General features: G+C 41.2%; 3 protein-coding genes across 3 annotated transcripts; 2 read left to right on the top strand and 1 right to left on the bottom strand.

The window, feature by feature from the left end:
- Positions 1 to 336: 336 nt before the first annotated feature.
- On the top strand, positions 337 to 5123 carry LOC114437779 (kelch domain-containing protein 10-like). Its single transcript, XM_028408696.1, has 10 exons — positions 337 to 565; positions 1220 to 1312; positions 1491 to 1712; positions 2018 to 2172; positions 2262 to 2410; positions 2503 to 2587; positions 2673 to 2739; positions 2829 to 2876; positions 2964 to 3103; positions 3275 to 5123. The coding sequence occupies exons 1-10, from the start codon at positions 481 to 483 to the stop codon at positions 3482 to 3484; spliced, it is 1254 nt and encodes a 417-aa protein (XP_028264497.1). The 5' UTR covers positions 337 to 480; the 3' UTR covers positions 3485 to 5123.
- Positions 5124 to 5166: 43 nt separating this feature from the next.
- LOC114437778 (putative cation exchanger C521.04c) lies at positions 5167 to 13560 on the bottom strand. Its single transcript, XM_028408695.1, has 20 exons — positions 13400 to 13560; positions 11342 to 11497; positions 11151 to 11257; positions 10937 to 11051; positions 10375 to 10491; positions 10238 to 10299; positions 9504 to 9653; positions 9136 to 9327; positions 8956 to 9055; positions 8731 to 8872; positions 8429 to 8612; positions 8015 to 8114; positions 7585 to 7703; positions 7470 to 7501; positions 7182 to 7294; positions 6946 to 7091; positions 6772 to 6866; positions 6620 to 6698; positions 6416 to 6524; positions 5167 to 6084 (listed from the first exon to the last, which is right to left on the bottom strand). Exons 1-20 carry the CDS (start codon positions 13467 to 13469, stop codon positions 6011 to 6013), a joined length of 2262 nt encoding a protein of 753 aa, XP_028264496.1. The 5' UTR covers positions 13470 to 13560; the 3' UTR covers positions 5167 to 6010.
- Positions 13561 to 17797: 4237 nt separating this feature from the next.
- LOC114437202 (zona pellucida sperm-binding protein 4-like) lies at positions 17798 to 20396 on the top strand. Its single transcript, XM_028407729.1, has 8 exons — positions 17798 to 18711; positions 18879 to 19063; positions 19155 to 19252; positions 19333 to 19490; positions 19568 to 19760; positions 19902 to 20049; positions 20141 to 20216; positions 20298 to 20396. The coding sequence occupies exons 1-8, from the start codon at positions 17808 to 17810 to the stop codon at positions 20387 to 20389; spliced, it is 1854 nt and encodes a 617-aa protein (XP_028263530.1). The 5' UTR covers positions 17798 to 17807; the 3' UTR covers positions 20390 to 20396.
- The last annotated feature ends 620 nt before the right edge of the window (positions 20397 to 21016 follow it).

The following is a 21016-nucleotide window of genomic DNA, read 5'->3' as shown; positions in this document are numbered from 1 at the left end:
AAAAGGTCTATGCAAAAAAAATTCAAAAATATATTTATCTAATATATTTTTAAAACCGTTAAAGTTAGGGGACGTTTTTGTCCCCGAACAACACATTAGGGTAGTGTTTGCGAACAATGCATGAGGGTTAATCCCCTTAATACCCTGTAAAGATTGGTACTGGTGTATTTTAGTGTGTTGTTAATGTTCTATCTGTATTATAAATGCATACTCGTACCACTTCACTTTGTTGTAAAACTGTAAACATGATGTGATCTTGAACGCACCGTGAGCGGTCCCTCCCCTCTGATTGGTCAATTAGGACCAGCTGGTCGTGACGCTGCAGGCAGCAGCAGTTGTGGACGGTCGGCAGGGTTATTCCTTTATTTTGCTGTGAAGCTGGAGCCTGGAGCCCAATGCCACGGCGTTATTTCGTCAGGCCGAAGCGGGGTCTTGTTAAGGTCCGGGTGTGAACCCTGTCTGTCAGCGTGTCCTGTTAAGATGTCCTCTCCCGAACAGGACAGAACCTTAAGTCAGCTCAATAAGTTTGAGAAACTGTCGTGGAGGCCCTCCATCCGCGACTCAGGTTTGTAAACAAAACCAATTGCACTGTAAAAGAAAGCATCTTCACGCAACTACCAAAGTACACACTGAGCTAAATGTTAGTATTGCAGGAGAAGAACGTCCGCGTTGGTTTTTGAATTTGTGTAGACCCGGATACTCAATAACAATAACAATGAGCTCTGTGAGTTAGCGACGCTAGCTTTGTTGCATCTCCGCTACAGCACACAGGCCAACGTTAGCTAACGGTGCTACGGAAGCTAGCAGAAATCAGTGAGTGAATAAATACCCGGGAGGCGTTTAAACAGCTACTGTTTTAATATTTCTTTAAACAGAGATTAACATATGAGAGACTGGTGAAAGGACAGAAGAGGCCGAGTACAACTCACAAATAACCCGTTCATCACCTCAAAACTAGGTTGATTTCTAAAGTCATCATGTTTGCTCTGTCCCTTGTCTTCCAGCCAGGAAATATTTGCACATATTTAAATACATGTTCCATTAACATCAGCATGAGCTGCAGCTGACTGTAATACATTTATACCAAATTATCCCTAGATTGATTCATTTTCCACACAATCTTTTAGTTAATTGATCATTATTCTATCTATATATAAATACAAATATTAATTGCAAACAAATGTGTCTTCCCATGTGTCGTTTGGTGGCTGACTTTCAGGCTGCAAAAAGCGAGCGCGCTGGCTCCAGGCTCGGCGCATCTTCTCCCCATCCTGCCCCAACCTGAGGATCCCCAACAGATTTCTGAGAGAAGGTAACTGCATGTGTTGCCTTAGCTTTGGGGTTTGGGGCGAGTGCCAAAAATGTTGTTTTAATAGAGTTTTCTCTTAATGTTTCGAAGTCGTAGAGAGGGCAGTATTTAGTGAAGACTTTGTAGGGTTATTCGTAATGCTTAAAGATGTGGTTTACTCACAGAATCGTTCCTCTCACAGGTCACTGTGTTCCTCCTGCACGCAGCGGACATCGCTGTGTTGCAGACAGCACCAACCTCTACGTGTTTGGAGGCTACAACCCAGACTTTGAGGAGGCAGGCGGGTCAGAGAATGAAGACTATCCTCTTTTTAGGGAGCTTTGGCGGTTTCATTTTGCCACAGCCACTTGGCAGCAGGTCCGCACTGAGGGTTACATGCCCACAGAGCTGGCTTCTATGTCAGGTGAGGAGGTACAGACTGATACTCTGCATTCAATGAAATGTCTCCCCAAAACAGGCTTAAACTATTTTTTTTTATCCAGCAGCAGATTTTAGTCACTTTTCCAAAAAAGGGTTTGTTTTTCATCATTGCCTCCTTAAACTCCTTTTCTGCATTCTTTGTAAACCACTTCATACAATGCAAACGCCAACATCATTAACACATTACAATAATCACTTTGCGGTAAGCTGTTTAGTTTGCTTAGGTGACTCTGGATGTGATCTGTGCTTGAGAAAACATTTACGTAACATTTTTATTTCCTCTCTCAGCTGTCTTGCATGGAAACAACCTGCTTGTGTTTGGTGGCACTGGGATTCCATTTGGTGAAAACAATGGCAACGAGGTCCATGTCTGTAATGTTCAGTACAAAAGATGGAACCTGCTCAACTGCAGAGGGAGGAAACCCAACAAGATCTATGGGCAGGTGTGTAGTGTTGATCTGAGCCAGCATGTCTCTGTTACTATAACATCTAGCTGCATCAACAAACAATTATGTGAATTCTCCATTTCCAGGCAATGGTCATCATCAATGGCTTCCTCTATGTGTTTGGAGGGACAACAGGCTACCTTTACAGCACCGACCTGCACAGGCTGGACCTGACCAGCAGAGAGTGGACCCACCTCAAACCTAACAATGCACCCTCAGATCTTCCTGAGGAGAGGTTGGTTTGAAAAGATGATTTTTGGACTAACCTCTGGGGAATTTACTGTATATTTATGCAGATTGTTTGAAGATATGTCCATGATTTCACAGATACAGACATGAGCTCGCTCATGATGGACAGAGAATCTACATTTTAGGGGGTGGGACGTCTTGGACATCGTACCCACTGGACAAGGTGAGAAGAATTGGAACACAACATTGACATGGAGATGAGAGGTGTTTATGCATTTTGTTAACTCAGTCCCATCTGCCTTCATCAGATTCATGCATATAACCTGGAGACAAATTACTGGGAGGAAATCGTCACTAAACCCCAAGAAAAAATTGGTTTGTGATACATTTGTTTATTTATTTTTGGAAAATAATACATTTTTAAACAACTAACTGAATTGACTTTTTTTTAATCATCATCACAGGATATCCCGCTGCCCGCCGGTGTCACAGCTGTGTTCAGGTCAAGAATGGTAAGGAGGATTTCTCAGCAATAACTGGACAAAACGGTGTAAAATGTTTGTTTTTAAACCTTCTGCCATGCTGTGTTTGTTTCGCAGAGGTGTTTATATGTGGGGGTTATAATGGAGAGGTTATCCTGTCAGATCTGTGGAAAATCAACCTGCAGACATTTCAGTGGACCAAACTCCCTGCCATCATGCCAGAGCCAGCCTACTTTCACTGTGCTGCGGTTACTCCGGTCAGTAACGTATATTTCAACCTTCTGGAAAAGAATCGCCAAAATTCAGCCACATTCTGTCAGTCTTCGAACTTTCCAAACGTCCTTAAGTGCATCACATGTCAGAAAAAAACGACAAACACAAAACCTCTATATTTACTCTCACTCTTCTTGTCTGTTTCTCTCCCTCAGGCTGGCTGCATGTATGTCCATGGTGGAGTAGTCAACATGTGTGGGAACCGTAGGACCGGCTCTTTGTACAAAGTGTGGTTGGTGGTACCCAGCCTGCTGGAACTGACCTGGGAAAAACTGTTGAAAACGTTCCCTCACTTAGCCCAGCTGTCCACCCTTCAGCTGCTCAGCCTGGGACTGACGCACACATTAATCCAGCGGCTGAAATAGACGGAACACAGAGACTGAAAAGATGGAACGGCACTGAAAGGTCTGGAAAGGACAGAGAAATCCAGATGATGTCAGATGAAAACTTTGAATGCCTTTTTACTTTAGTCTTATGTAAATGTGTGCTTTACTTTTTTCTTTTTTTTTTTTAAGTGCATTTTTTTTAAAAAGGTATCTAGATGCACAGATCCATCAGAATCCATGCTGTGGATGGCAAAATTGACACTGATTTCAACTTCTACATACTTCTGATGTTTTTGTGCTTTGCTTATCCCTGTGTATCGTAGTTTTTTTTAATGCAGTCATAGAAACCTTTGGCGCATGAGAGAGGGGGCTAACGGGTTGACTGCTTGTTGAAAGTTAAATGAATGTTGCCTCTGCCATTTATAGTTTTATAGTTTGTTTAGAGGCAGACAAACACTTGTTTCACTGTTGCTGAAGTAAATGCATTGCACATCGTTGACACAGTTTCAGTCAGCTGCTGCTACGTCCATTCTTAGATCAAACAGTGTAATTTCAAACACTTATCACTAAACCCTGACATTTCGGAACACTGCTGATAAAGCATGGATAAGGTTAACTACTTCAGATGTCAAGCCTCAAAGGTTTTTTTTTGCTGATTGTAACTCAAACTGAAAACTGTTCCCCTCACTGGTCACATTAAGCTTTTCGATCAGATGAAACCCAGAAGCCTCTTTAAAACATGACTTCACTGTGAATTTTCATGTGCCTCTGATTCTTTCTTTGGAAAATAACATAATCTCATATTTATATACCCATAGCTCCACAATGATTCTCAAGATCATTTATTTAATCAGTGCCTTCTGCACACCGTTCATCACTATGAACTGTGTTCATGTAGCTGTCTAACCGGTGCTGTCCATGTGAGACTTTTTTTTTATTTATGTTTCCTGCTTTGTGTGATCAGGAGATTTTACATTTACTTAAACCCCTTTTTTTTTACCTATTTATTTTAATCACTGTGCTGTTTTTCATTACAGATCTTTGAATAGTAAATGAACATGTAGCTCTGTTCTGTTTCTCCATCACATTTTTTGTCACTTGTAAATCTCATATGTCTCAAAACCCTTTTAACCAGTAACGTATGATCTGTTTTTTTAATGGTTTGTAAGGCACACTTGGATGTAAAATACTGTGACTAGTCCGCTGACACTTATCATCAAAATGTCAGCAGAATCAGACACTTGTGTGAAACCAGCTCAAGGTACGCCAGCAGTTCCTGTAGACTGCTGCTTGTATGAAGACACCCATTTGCCTTTTTTGCCTGTTACATGAGCCTTTCATTAATTATTTCATGTTAATTGTAACTGTTGCCATTTTGTTATTCTTTCCACTGCAGTTACTTTTGACATGTCATGGCCATATTTATCTTATTCTGATGCCATCTGCTTCACTGTGGAAATGTACTGCCTTGCTAAAGATTGACATGTTTATATTTGCATCTTTTTTTGATGTTAATGAATTGACCTTTTGCATGTCAGTATGGTGTGCATGTCACTTTACGTAAACTCTTGGGAGATGAGTTGAATGTCTCCTCAAAGGTAAATATGGCTGCAATGTACATGGTTTTGTATTCTCTGTCTGGTCAAACAATAAAAACAGGCAGCTGCTTTTTTCAAAATGTTGCAGACATGCTGCTTCTGCTCTTTAACATAGACTGATTGTAATGGGGGTAAAACTTTTATTTGAAAATGTCACAGAGTACAGAAGTACCATCGCATAATACTGAAATTAAAGGACCAGTCTGTAGAACTTAAGTCATCACATCAAGAAAAGAGATTGCAAATTTCAACTGAGTGGATATCGTACCAAGCTTGTAAACGTGGACCCTACAGAGGCTGAGAGTCTTTCTCTAGAGCCAATCTCAACAATCAACTAAAAGCTAAACTACTACAACTTTAATGCATCCTTATCTAAGCCTCACCCTTTTGTCAGCCACTAAGTCCACACTACTCTCCCTGGAGAAATGGTATCCAAACACAATTCCAGGGGAAAGTAGAGTTGATGGCATGCATGCGTTTGAGTGATGTAGCCAAAATGCTAAAGTGACGCAGCAGCAAAGACATGTTAAAAAAGATAGGACAGAGCAAGAGAGAAGTGAACCATTACAACACGTTACCTATGACAGTAACCTGCAGGACATCCCATACAGTGGTCCTTGATACACATTTTTTTTATCTCAATATACCTTTGAGAACATCAGTGCACACACTTTGGATCATAATGTCCACCTGAAGTCAAAAACACTGCTTTACTTTCCTTCACAGTTTACAAAGTTATCGATCTTAACACACATTGTTAGACCATGTTAGCTTATAAACCCTTCAACAATAGGATTTACATATTTGTAGTCAAAAAATGTGCAACCTACCTGAGATTAGATTTAGAAAACAAGCAAAATATTAACAAGGTTCCTCCCAGGGCCCACCATCAACTTGTAATCATTATTTCTGATAAGCAGGAAACAGAAGTGTAACAGAACCTTAGGGCTGGAACTCATGGTCCCATTCAGCAGCCAACTGGAGATGGAGCAAAGTAATACAGAGCGAGGAGGATAAGGTAGACCACCACCAGAGCTGTGCCTGCAAAAACAAACAATAAACAAATTTAAAGGTAAGATCTTAAAGTACAAGAAGATGTATCACTTTTTCATCACAGCTTGACATGATTAAAACATTATAATTATCTCATTATTTATCATACAGGTTTAAAGAAATACATTCAAATATGTAGAAAATATGTCATTTGTGTTTAATTATCCTTTCGAATTCTACATTATATATTTCATTAGGGGGCAGCATATTATGAAATAAACAGTTTTTTATATTCATTTAAATATATAAATCCACTTCCCAAAAAGTAATCAGTTATCACTGATTTAACTTCCACAACTTTTGCATGTTTAAAACTTACCCTGAAAATAATCAGACTTGCCGTCCATGAAGATGTAGTTGACAAGAATCACGCTGAAGATGCTGGCCCACAGGTGCTGGTCACTGAATACCAGCACAAAACCCACATCCTGAAACAAACAGAGATTACGTCTGATGAGAAAATCAGTTCATATAGTATTTATATGAATACGTTTAATACTGAAAAAGAAGAAGAGTGTCTTACATAAAAAGAATTAAATAGGACCAGTATTGGGATCTGCAGCATGCAGACCTGGACAGCGATACAGCTTCCCACCTCCAAGCTGTAAAAAATAATTGATTTAGATGCACATAACAGTTCTTATAGATCCAAGAAGCTAAAAAAATAGAATTTACCTGAGACTGATGTTGTTCTGGAGTGCAAACTGGATCCCGTTAACGATCTCCGGGATCTCTGGAACCATAGCCAGGACTGTCACTCCTATGAAATACTGGAGGATGGAAGATAAAATGTGAGCACAGCTGGAGAAAGTACAGACTGCCTGAGCATGCTCAGATACACACTCCCACCTGAGAAATGTTAGGCTGGTTTAAAATGGGCTGGATATGCTCAGTGGCGAGATCAGCACAAGCAGACATAAGCACAGTGGCCATGATGAGGATGACCAGTGACCTCCACCGTGACCAGTGGACCACTGTCCCATGGTGTCCCATCACTGCATGGACAAACACACAGGAGGTCATTACTGAATCTAGACTGCTCACCGTAAATCAGCAATGTGGCACAAACTGAGGGGGACCCATACCCTGTTCTTCTCCAACATGGATGTCATAAATATGCGAGTGTGTCTTCAGTGTAAATATCAAACCAATGAGGTAGGCAACAGGCAAGAGTGCAGACACAGTGTACACCAGAGGCCTGGGAAAAAAAAGGGCAAAGTACACTAAAGTCAGTGACTTGTTGGGAGTTGCCTTTTGTTTGTTTCCACCATTAATTTACATGAACAGAATATGCAAATGTTTCAATTTTAAGTGAATTTAATACTATAATATACTGTAAGTTTATGGTCAATCTATAAATTAAAAATTCTTACTCAACATGGTTCTGGAACAGTGTGCCATTGTTCTGTTAAATCAAAACAAAGAACAAATATAAACCTTGCAGTGTGTCAGTCTGAGCATGTTTAGACAGGTTTATAAGGTAATGACCAGGTCATAGTGGCAGCTGTGGCAGACAAACTGTCCGCTGTTGTTCCCTGTGTTGTTGGTGCAGGCGTCACACACCAGGTTCCCATAAGCCTTGGAGAAAAGCGTGGGGGCAAACACACCTGGCGATGACAGTAAGAAGGCATGGGTACGTCTGTAAAAACAGTCAACTATCAACACAGAATTCAGTGAGTAAAATCATTTTCAAATTGAGCTTTGAAGAAGCCTGAACTTGCTGTGTTACAGGCACCATTTGTAATCTAACATAGACACAGTGATGTTGAATCTTTTCTTTTAATGACTTAAAATGTCACAGATGTTAAAGGAAATAAACTAAACAGCTCCACCTAGTGGGGTTAAATCACTTGTGGGAAAGGTTACAGCCAGTTCCTGTGAAAACTGATGCCACACAGAATGTGCTGAATATACTAACCTCCTACAGAAATGAAGAGCAGTGCAGAGCTCACTCCAGTAGAACGACTGTTAAATCTTTGCTCGCTGTGCTTTAAGCCTCCAATGATCATGCAGATACCCTGAGAAAAACAAAGTCTTATTAATGTGCTGAAACACCTCATCAAGTCTACAGATATACAGCATGTTACACTTCAAATGAATGTGAACAATGCAAATAAAAATGGCTCAGTAAACTCTGTCTAATGTCACGCAATCTGTCCTTTTTTCTGTCATTCCATCTTAATTGTGGCAAGCTTAATAAATGAATAAATAAAGTTTGTTTTGTGTTTACACAAACATGAATTCTGGTTTCACTGATCAAAATAGGTAAACAGGAACTTGAGGGATTTTGCATTGCCCTTGCCATTGATTGTTTTTGTGATGGTTGTCTTACAGGGATGAAGAGAATGCATCCGAGCAGTGTGCCTGTCAGCGCTGCCTTAACAACCTCCTGCAGGCAGGGGTTGGCTGCCTGGTGACCTCTGATGAGGGCTGTGATGTAGAATGTCAACTCAGTGATGGAGCCAAAGGTGGCATTGACCACTGCACCCACCGCGAAGTTACTTTGGGCTGAGATACTGCAGATAAAAAGCAGAAAATCTTCTATAAAAGGATGTCAGTTTATTTCTTTTCATCCATCCATCTTCTACCGCTTATCCGGGGCTGGGTCGCGGGGTTTATAGGTAAACCACTCACCTGGCAATGCCCATACCAATGTAATAGGACAGAGGTATGATGGAACCAATAGCAATGGCAAACTTGACGTCAGAGCTGGCATATTGGTTTTCTCTGTCTATGTATCCAATTACCATGGCAACTATAACCAGAGGGAGGAGGTCTGAGATGGGGGGGGTCAAAGACAAAAACAGGTCTTCATGTAACACACGCGCACAGGCACACACACACATTATAAGAGGATACTGACAGCAAACACATTGATGCCATCGACAGTGTACTTGTAGTAGTACCAGTTGGCGGCGTGGTAGCAGCACAGCAGTGCTCTGGTCTCATAGCCTTGATGCTAAACATCAATAAAAGAACAGGTGCATTAGCATCTCTTCAGGATGATGTCCTGCAAATGATACTTATTTTCTTCTTTACCTTCCTCTGTGAGACGGTGGAGACAGATACATCCTCAGGAGGCAGGAGGAGAATGACACCCAGAGTCTGTGCATTCATCTTTGACACTGGGATGGTGAAGACGAGGATCCAGGAGATGAAGCACGCCAGGAAGTGAATAACCACTAGAAGAGGATACCCCAGCAGCAGCCACACATAGGTGGAGAAACGACGCTGCACAACATCAAGGAGGATTGTATAGCAGATATAGAATCATAGCTGACATACCTGACCTGACATGACAGATGGTTTTAAGATTGATCTGGGAGATCACGAACTCAGAAAGACTTTACAACAGTCAGATGTGTTCTCTACATTTATTTCATACTTCTGTAAGTGTGCAATGTTACCCAGTAAGGAGTGAGTGCAGGTCGTCCGGGTATGTCGGGGATTGGCACTTCTGTGGGTGAAGGCAGCAGAACTGGTGAGTTATCCTCCGCCTCTGCATTGCACTCACAGTCTGGTGCTTGTTCACAACATCGTCTCAATGTATTTCCTATCTGAAGACACACAGCCAAAGAACATTAAACGCCAAAGAACAGTTTAAACATTAAATCTGAGGGACACTGAAGATACATATATACATAATATTATACATTTTAGTTATCTACAGCTATAGTCATATATAAATAAACATTTCTCTTTAAACTCTACTACATAAAGGGGACAAACCTTGCATCTTTCACTGTAAGCTTGAAGAGTAACAATGAAGGTATGGGTGCTTGATTATCAGAATCAAGAACATTAGGTGATCTGTGGCACACATCAGGATGTCTGACGGTTGTTGAAGGTATTCATTAATTTACTGAAAATCAATCACTTTCTCAATCAGACATGTACTGTGCACTGTCAAAAACAATAAGGAAATACAAATGCATACAAATTTTGAGCCGTGATGTTTTAAGTGTTAACCTAACCTGCTACACCTTGCAATAATGATTTGTTGCAGACTTTGTTGTTATTCAGAAAAAACAACTTCTGCTTTTGTGACCACAAGTCAGCGAGAGACTATGAGGAAACAACATGATTTACTGTGAGTGTTGTTATTATAGAATATAGGATAATGGATGTATCCAAAACATACCTCATGGATCGAGTTGCCAAAGGGCCACAGGAAGTAGCAGCTCAACTTCCAGCAAAGCCTACCTGAAGACAGACAAGAAGAAAAGATGAGCTGATGATCAGTAACTAACATTCTCCTCCACTGATTGGTTTACATACCATATGGTATCCCAGTAACAGTGATGAACATCAGTATGCCAACCAGGAAGTATGCCAGGGAAACCCACCAACCAAAGAGGAACACATACGCCACATTTCCACATGTGATGAGCTGACCTGAAATCAGTAGGACAAAGAAAACATCAGTAAAATACGCTATTTACCAGACATAGTTAGCAAATCCTTCCCTGTTTGTGTGCACAAGCAGTTTTTTTCATAAGTCAGAGATCATTTGTGACATGGCCCTCGAAGGGTTTGCATTTGCACTGCCAATGGAAACACACGGAAATGATGTAACAAATGGCTGATGGTTGGTGTAGCAGCACCGCTTAGTTCTGCATGCTATATCTTTGCCTATTGGTTCAATAAAACCTGGGTTAAACTTCTTGGTTAGTTTTCTTTCTATTTTTAACGGCACAAGACAACATCAGCTGTCGTTACATTGCTGATGCTTTACCACGGGAGTGAGTTACAATTAAAATATTGCTCTGACCCCAAAACAACTATTTTCTCTGCAACTCATCAACACAACCTTCACAAAGACAAGCACAGTCCTGCGTACCTGGACCCGAGTATGGTTTAACGACGTTCAGTTCAGAGTAGAGCTCTTTCACAACATCGGATCGGTCTTCCAGCGGCCGCTCTGTCACGTGACTCTTCCATTTTCTAAAACCAAACTGACACACAAACACACCTCACACTAAGTACACAGTGTCTTGACCTGAAGCTACGTTCATCTGCTGTAAAAAAAAAAAAAAAAAAAAAAGATGTCTTACTCTGTAGTTGTTGACCAGTTTGTTGGCTTCCACCTCATTCTCTGCTCGGATGGTTCTCTTGCTTTGGATCTCCTCCCAGCTGTCTTCACAGGCAAGAAGGCTCGGGCCTAAAACACAGCAAGACAACACATAAATGTCTGCACAAGTCAGTATTGCTGGTCAAACATATGCTGGCAGAGTACGGTACTCACAAGCATGTGCAGACACACATTTTGTTGCAGGACATAAGGAGTGAAGTGAGGACGGAGGAGGGGAGTGTGTTGTATTAAACGGAAGAGTGCTGCACGGTCGGTCATGGACGTGGTCATGATTGTAACCTGCCTGAGGAGCATGCTCGCATGAAGAATCTGCAACAGAGCAAGAAACTGATTACTAAAAAGCAGATGAGTGAGACGATTGTCTAGCAGATTTACACTTTACTAGCTTCAAAGGTGACTTTATTGCAGCACCAGAACACACACTGGTGGTTGTACACTATTACAAAGAGCATAACCTCCGAAACATGTATGCCTTTTAATGAGAAGTGGTGAGAGACATGTTTGAGTTTCTTGTTGTTAGTTTCTGTTGTGTTTCCTCTTTGGTAGGTTTTTCCTTGTGTTTCTTTGTTTTACTTACCTTTGTGATTGAATCATTGTAGACACATTGTTAGCCTTGTTGTGGAGTTAGTCCTTGTTCTCCATCTCTGTCAGTCCATGTTACCTGACAGAGTATACTCCATGTGTTTCACTGTGCCTTGTGCTTTGGTCTTTGTTTTGTATTTAACACTATTTGTTGAACTGCTTCAGTTAGGATGTTTTGCCATCCTGAATTAAGGGTCTTTATTTTTTGTACAGTCTTAACAAGCAAAGGGAGGCCACCATTTAACAAGAGGAAGTGCAACCTCCGCAGAGGGCAGGGTTAGAAATGGCTGCAGTAGCATGTAAGGAGAATTTGCATCATTTGCATGTGTGTATCATCATGTTTTAAACACATTTATTTATTTTGACATAACTTTAACAGAGCCACAGCACTATACACCAGCATCCCCTGCACATTCCTGGTGTGTTTAAACTAAATGGTTTCATCTACATGACAGTTGTTTTATTTTCATAAACACTTTTCATCTATAGGGAAGTAACAGATGTAAGCTGCTGTCAAATATGTCTTAGCCTTGAGATCGGTCTAGCACCGACTTGCACTGCAGTCCTGTCCACAAACATGTAGAATGATCCTTCATAATGAGGAGTGCCTGTGCTCACATGCACCAACATATCACAAAGACTGCTTCTAAATTCTGACTCTTCCCATGATGTGCAGAGCACAATTTTCAATCAACTCTTCACAGTAACAAAACCAGTCATATCATTCATATCCCAACTTTATCCATTACTCCTGCGATGCATGTGAACTCATTGGATATATGTGTTATCACGTCTGAAGGCATGTACAGTACACTGAAGAAACAAATGGTCCCCTATCCATCTACGTTTGACCTAATTTACAGCCTAACAACTGCTGGATTTGTTCTACAGGAAAGACCAGAGGCATGACTGCAATTAGGTAAAAGGGTAAAAATGCCTCAATGTCTCAATGAGACGGAGACAGAAGGTGCAGCCTTGATTATACTGCTTAAAACTTAAAAGAAACAATTGGCATCATGTGACAAGCAAACAAGCAAACACAACAACAGGACTTCTCCATTTTCTACAGCTAATCATTTTTCCCAGTCTTGTTTTGTTTCCTCTATTTCACTCTGTCGTGGCTTCCTGGAGACTACAAAAATATAAAAGCCAGGTGTTGCTGGTGAACGTAATCTCAGAGGGCAGAATTAGTTTCATCCACATCTGATCGTTATGTTAGTAATAATAGTAATATTCACTGCATTGATGCATCTTTAAGAATGCTACTTTCTGTTTCTGCCATGCTAAAGCACTTCATTTCATTATTTGTAAATAAAATTAATTGTAAGTCAACTTCTAAATAATAAGCCAGGCTGTCCATGTGTGTGTAAACTGACATCTCTCTCTCACACACACTCACACTGTGATCACTCGTTAATCAGTACGACGTGACTGTCCACTACAAGTATGTGCGACACTTTTGTCCCTAGCGAGCTGCCGTCCCTCTAGTAGCTTTAGCTGTCACAGTGAACAACACCGTCACAGAATTAAAATGGAGATTGTATTTACAGCACTGCTGAGTCGACTGCTAGATGTAAAGTTGTCACTTTTACCTTTTCAAAAGCTTAATGTTGAACTTAGGCCGCTCACCTTGCGTATGTTCGGCCGGCCTCCTCCTCCGGCTGCTCGGGTCTGAGCTCTGTGAGGACGACACAGACATCTCCGCCGGTAACAACACTGCGCCGTTCACTCACTTTTACCTCCAGCACGACCCGTTCATCTCCTCGGACGCCTCTGTCGCTCAGTCTCTGCGAAGTAGACGCACTGATTGACGGTGTATAGCGCCGCTAGGAATTGTGGGAAACGTAGGCATCGTGCTTCTAATATATTAATTATTTTGTGCTAAAACAAGGAAAGTTGGTTTCACTTTTTTTTCCTTGAGCTCTTCTGTTTGTACTTGGGTTATTGCACTTCTTTTATTTTTAATAAACCTCACCTTTTGTTGAATATTTTTTTTGTAGTCTGCGTTTGGGTCCCTGAACTCACCCTGACAGGACCAGCAGTGAGGCAGTACATAGTCTACAGGCAGGATTCAGCCAGAGTGAAGAGGGAGGGTGGAGGATACAAAAAACCTGTAAAATAATCAAATATGTTCTCTTTAATATGACTTTAGGTTTACTTAAGCACTATCTGTCCTCAGAACACCATCTCATTTAGGACAGAATTAATAAATTATTGCTTTATATTTCTATGTTAATCATCAAATGTCAGGAAAAAATGTTTTTCAAATTAGAATGTGTAACTTGTTAGCCACATAACCTCAGCTGACTAGAAAAAGAGGAGTACCGGTAGATTGAAAATAAATGGCTAAACAGCTCCACAATATGGTCAAACATAAGTATGACTATTTATGTTGTCAAACAGCAGGGGAGCAAAGTAGTACAAACTTTAAGATCTGAATTTAGCAATACTTAAAAAGTTAATAGTGGGTAATTACATTATTGCATGTAAGTGAATAAATGAATCACAAAGCTGAACTATAAGCCATTTTAATAAGGATGTCTTGTCTGGTAAAAATGAGCTCACCCCCCCCCCCCCCCCCCCCCCCACAGCACCAACACTAAATAAAAATTGATAAACAATGTGTGAACAAAACTGGTGATTGATCACCAAAAAAGAAAACTATTACTATGTATTCCTACAGCATGGAATTACTGTGATAAGATCCAAATACATTGTGCATTATATATATTATATACTTTATTTCAAGGGTTCAAGTTTGTTTTTTAAGACAAGAAGAAAGCAGAGAGACAGGTCAAAGGACATTTGGCAGAGTAGTCACATGACTATGAAATAGTTTAAATTCAAAACAGAAAAAAACAAAAGTTTGGGAAATAATATGGGAAGTCACAATCAAGCTATTATTGAGTTATTTGGACTTCAACATTTTTAAACAACATTCCTGTCATTTGTACAGTGTTTCTCATGGATCAGATCTTCTCATTAAAAACAATGCTACTCAAGTGTTGAGACAAGTAGAAGAATTGTCTGGTTATAACTATAAAACTCAATTTATGAGCAATAAAGTTCATCTGAGTTGTTCAGTGTAATGTTATATGCCTGCTGCCAGTTTATTGTAGTTAATGTCAGTGAATGAAACACTGTGTTCCCTCTAAGAAGGGATCTTATCTAGTTCAGAAATCTGTAAACAATGCCCTGACTGTTGTGTTCTGAAGCAAATGTCAGACCAACAGACCTGCTATCTCTGCAGTGAGCATCCTAAAATGAATGTGTTTGTGACTTGTAATGACTCTCAAACCCTTCTTAGGTTGCTGAAAAGACTGACCCCTTTTGTCTGTGCCCTTTGTGATGACTCACCGGGGCGCACACCTTTATTCCCAGGCTTGTTGTTTTTACATCCCTGATGAATATGATAACATCACTGACATCATCAAACATATGCAAGATGCTGTTCGAACTCCGCTTGCAGCAAATGATTCGCGGTTCTCCTGGCTAAAGTCTTGGGGCCAGGAATGGCCCTCATGTTTTTTTTTACAGTAACTATCCCAGTTGTTATTTTCTTTTTACGTAGCATCCTAATTCCATGCATATTGAAACGGCTGACTAATGTGCACACTAATAAGATAATCCAATCCTCCACATATGTCCATGTGAATGTTGACAGCGCCAATCAAAAGCTGGCTCCATGTCATGTCCCTGATCCCAACCAGTTCAGATACTGACTCTGATGATGACATTTTGCAGATAATCCTTATCCTTACTTCCCCTAGACAACTGCTGTGATGATACATTTTACTCTGTGAATGAATGTGCTGAGTTGAGATTCTTTTTTCCTTTTTCTTTTTTTTGTTTCTTTATTTACATTTCTACTTTTGTTATTATTGTTTGGTGATTATTGAATAATCAAAAGGGAGGGATTGTGATGGAAATTTTAATATCTGTATATGCAGCCTCTACTTTAATCATCGTCCCTGGGACACCCGATCTCCTGTTTCTCATCAAAGTAACAAATCCTGTTGCCTTTTGCCATTCAACATTGATGTCTGGGACCTTCCCAAGATACAAGAGACTCTGATGTGGAGAGAGTCCTGGGCTGTGTCCCACGCTCCAGGGGGCTAGCTCCGGGAGTGATCGGGAGACAAATGGCTCTGTTACCTGCTGGACTCCAGGAAAATTTCATTAGGTATGAGCTAGCATCCCACACTCCAGGAAGTCAACCTCAGAACTTTAAAGTATAATCAGGAGACAGATGGGTCAATGACCGGCTAGAAGAGGGTGTGACTTGATTAGGGGGGGGGGCTACTCATTCTCTCTGTCATTCATTCTGACTGCTAGAGTGTTTTTGATTGACCTTCTTTGCATAGAATAAATCCTTGTCGGCCGGCAGAAGTCTCTATTTCATTTTTCACCAGAGCAGAAAAGTTTCCACAACAATTGTCAGTTTTTCAGGAACATATTGACCCATAACTGAATCAGTATGTTGCATAACATGTGAGTCTTCCAGCATGTTAGATTTGTGTTCCTGCAAAGAGTTCCACAGTATTCTGTTATGACTTTATTGCAACTGTCAGCACAGAATTAGTTATTACCACCAGTATATTTATATCTTGCAGTAGTATGTAGTGTTTTCCTGTGTCGTCTTTTACCCTTTTTTCAAAAATGTGCTATATTCAAAGCCATATTTGACCATGTTGACAGTAGTCCAGCTTCTTCATATTTGTTCCACACGATCTCACATATCTCAGCACGATGTGGCATGAATATGGTCATTATAATACAGATGAACACCTAATGTTATTGAATGGTCTTTGTCTCTATGCTTAGTTGGAATATTGATCTACGCGTGCCGTGTAGTGCAGAAAATAAATCCAGTGTCCATTGAGTTTTTGTTGCTTTATTTCCAAAGGTGCTGAAATAAACCAAGTAGCACGGTCAAAGTAACTAAACTATTAATGAAACTAAAACTTCTGCGGTGGCGGCTACGGCTATGGTAGAAAAACTGTGTGCCTTCCTACCAACTAAGACCAGGATGACCGGAAAAGGTGTGGCTTTAAAGGTAAAACAAAGGTGCCCTCTACTGGCAGAATCAACAAAAAACACAGGCCACAAACCATTTAAACCAAACTGTGGTCCCTACAGTTATGTTGCAGTTATTATAACTCACGATATCAGGTTGGGATATTGGAAATAAATGGATCAAATTTTCATGCTATTGCTTTGTTGATGGTCTGATTGTTCAGCTCCCGTTTATTGTGTTTTTGTTTACATTAAATTATTATATACAGCACCTACAACGCCTTTGACAATAACTCAAAGCCTTTATTTTTAATTACACAGTACTTGCAAAAATAATATTTTCTGCTGCTGCAGTTGTTAGTCTATCATAGCAAGTATGCTGAAGCGCAGTTTGGCATGGCTTGGCTGAGGATCCACATGTTTCCCATCTAGGTCTTATCTTTATGCATATCATCTAAACATTTCACTGTTATGAGAGTAGAATGGCTGACTAGGTCATGGTTTTTTTTACCAAGATAAACGTTTGTGGGCAAATAAAACATGAGACCACAAAGACCTTCAAAAGGTTTGTATGACCCAAGTTGGACTTGTAAATAAAACTTGAACATTCGACATCCAACACATTGACCTGATGTAATCTGATATAAACAAAAGGTTTTCATTGAAAGAAGGGGAAGCCTTGATTGGTGGTGATTTGGATCTGGAGGTGGAGGAACTTCATGCTGAGCAACCTATAAAAGTAGAAACACACAGATATTGTACACTTGGGGACTGTCTGGGTCAGACTGTTGGAACCATGGCCAAGTGCTGGAGTGCAATCATTTGGACACTAGCTCTACTACTGTGTTTAGGAGTAAAGGCTCAGGAATCTTTGTGGCAGGTGCCTCCAGGGATGACCAAGGGCGCTCCACCACCTCAGGCACCACCAGCTTTGCAATACCCACAGAGGCCATGGGAACCTCTTTTACCGCCAAAACCTCCCCCATACCCACAGAGGCCACTGGAACCCATTTCACCACCAATGGTTCCTCAAATGCCACAGGTACAGCCTCCTTTCCAGTCAATATACCCTCACCAGCCACAGGTTCAGCCTCCTGCTCAGCCTCAATACCCCCAACAGCCGCAGGTTCAGCCTCCTGCTCAGCCTCCTGCTCAGCCTCAATACCCTCAACAGCTGCTGGTTCGGCCTCCTGGTCAGCCTCAATACCCTCAACAGCCGCAGGTTCAGCCTCCTGCTCAGCCTCAATACCCCCAACAGCCGCAGGTTCAGCCCAATACCCCATCAAGGGTTCCTATTATTGCTTACGGGACCACGACTAGTGGTCAGTATTACCAACAACAACAGCAACAGAGACCACAGCAGCCACAACAACCACAGCAGCCGCAGCAGCCACAACAGCCACAGCAGCCACAACAACCACAGCAGCCGCAGCAGCCACAACAGCCACAGCAACCACAGCAGCCACAAAGACCACAGCAACCACAGCCACCACAGCAACCACAGCCACCACAGCAACCACAGCCACCACAGCAACCACAGCAGCCACAGCCACCACAGCAACCACAGCCACCACAGCAACCACAGCAGCCACAGCCACCACAGCCACCACCACAGCCACAAAGACCACAGCAGCCACAGCCACCACAGCAACCACAGCCACCACAGCAACCACAGCCACCACAGCCACCACAGCAACCACAGCCACCACAAAGACCACAGCAGCCACAGCCACCACAGCAACCACAACAGCCACAACAACCAAAGCAACCACAACAACCACAACAGCCACAGCAGCCTACTTTGCTGACCTGTGATGTAGGAGAAGGTCAGAGAGTCCCGTGTGGTGGTCCTGGTATTTCTGCTGCTGCTTGTCAAGCCATTAGCTGTTGCTTTGATGGCCAAAAGTGTTACTTTGGAAAGGCAGGTGAGTTTCTGCAGGTTATTTAACTGCATTGTGTCATGATTAAAAATTGTTAACATTGTTAAATAAGACTGGTAAAAATGAATCAGTTGTCGGTATGCCATGCAGTGTTGCCTTATGTCAGAAAAATGTAGTTCTTTAGATTATCAGTGCTTTTTTTATTCCACTAGTGACAGTCCAGTGCACCAAGAGCGGAGAGTTCATCGTTGTGGTGGCTAAAGATGCCACTCTACCTAACATCGACCTTGAGGCAATCTCACTGTTGGGAGCTGGACAAGGCTGTACACAGGTTGACTCTAATTCAGTATTTGCCATCTACCAGTTTCCTGTTACTGGTTGTGGCTCCATTGTCAAGGTAAGAACTTTATTTCTTGTTCTTTAACAAATGTACCAAAGTTTTACCAAAAACAATAAACAAAAATCCTGTATCTTTTATCCATTTGCAGGAGCAACCTGGTCTTATAATCTACGAGAACAGGATGTCTTCCTCATATGAAGTGGCAATTGGACCTCTTGGAGCCATTACCAGAGACAGCCACTTTGAGTAGGTGATCATTTTTGGAGTGTTTCTGTTTTAAAATAAAGGTTCCAAACAAGCAAAATAATACCAGTTCTCTTTTTCAGTTTGCTTTTCCAGTGTAAGTACAGTGGCGTCTCTGTTGAAGCTTTGGTTGCAGAAGTATTCCCACTACAAGATCCTCCTCTTGCTATTGCTCTGGGACCCATCAGAGTACAACTCAGGTTGGCCAGTGGACAATGCACTACAAAGGGTTGTAATGAAGGTAAGTGTATGTGAGCCTTGTCAGTGTCCATTTGTTTATAAATCACACCATAAAGCATGATGCCTCTGCTCTCACAGTGGATGTGGCCTATACCTCTTTCTACACGGCGGCTGACTATCCTGTGACCAAAGTACTGAGGGACCCTGTGTATGTGGAGGTTCAGCTCCTTGAAAGGACAGATCCCCTGCTTGTCCTGACTCTTGGTCGCTGCTGGACAACCAAAAGCCCCAACCCACACAGCCTGCCCCAGTGGGACATTCTGATAGATGGGTAACTAAAATATACTAAAATAAGAGGTTTTGTTTCAGTATCGTTTCAGATCATTCTTCTATCAGATCTGGTTACATGTAGTGATCAAGCACACAATGCTATGCTAACACAGACTTACAACTTTGTTTGTTCTTCTTCCAGGTGTCCATACAGGGATGATCGTTACTTGTCCTCACTGGTACCTGTTGGTGCTTCCTCTGGTCTGCAGTTCCCCAGTCACTACAGACGTTTCTTCTTAAAAATGTTTACCTTTGTGGACCCCAAATCAATGGAACCCCTGAAGGAATTGGTAATATATTGTGCAGTAAATGTTAATTAATGAAACAGGGCTTTTATCAGAGTGTTAGTATTTCTTTTCAAACACTGTTTTTCTCGATCAGGTGTACATTCACTGTAGCACAGCTGTGTGTGCTGCTGCACCGGGCCGGAACTGTGAGCCATCATGCTTGAGGAGAAGTAAGAGCTGAATTTCCTATCTATAAAATTCAATAGTGCTTTGTTCTTAAACCTGACGATGATGTTTGTGTCTGTATTCAGAGAGAGATATCGATGCTGTGAAGCAGAACGGGGAAGAACCAAAGGTTGTAGTTTCTTCTGGACCTGTGATCATGGCTGCACACGGGCCGTAAAAAGCACCTACACTGTAAAAAAGAGGGATTGGATTTAAGTAGTATTTAATAAATACCTATTAGCAATCCATACAAAAGAGTCTGTGCAGTTTAATATCAGACTTAGTTCAATTCAATACATTTTTGGGTTTTGAGTAAAAGAATGAATTTTACTTATTGGGATTTATTTGTTGTCGATCCCAACTCCTCCCTTATGTCATTGTTTTGTGTCTTCACCCTGCCTGTGGTGCGCCTTGCTAGTCATTGTATGACACTGCTTGGCAGCAGCCTTAAACAATTTCCCTCTGGGATTACTAAAGTATCTAAAATTATAACAAAAAAAAAAAAATTAAACTTCCACCGTTTCCACCCCCACGCTATCTTTCTACAGGTAAAACCATTTTATGGTTAGAAAACAAACAATTGTGGAGCAGTTGCTGCAACAGCTGACTATCGTTTAGCTTTACAACAACTTACCAAACACATGTACTTTATTCAGAGTGCTGTAAATATGAATGGAGCTGTGTAGTTGCAGTTGTAAAATCTAACATACTTTCCAATGTGAGTCGAGCTTGAACATTAAAAAAAACATTGTAATATGAACATGGCTTTTAGTGGTATGAAATCAAAAATGTCAATACACTCTAC

The sequence above is a fragment of the Parambassis ranga genome, chromosome 6, assembly GCF_900634625.1.
Source record: "Parambassis ranga chromosome 6, fParRan2.1, whole genome shotgun sequence".
Taxonomy (NCBI): domain Eukaryota; kingdom Metazoa; phylum Chordata; class Actinopteri; family Ambassidae; genus Parambassis; species Parambassis ranga.
Note: the sequence above shows the minus strand (reverse complement) of the source record. Positions and strands in the feature narration are given on the sequence as shown.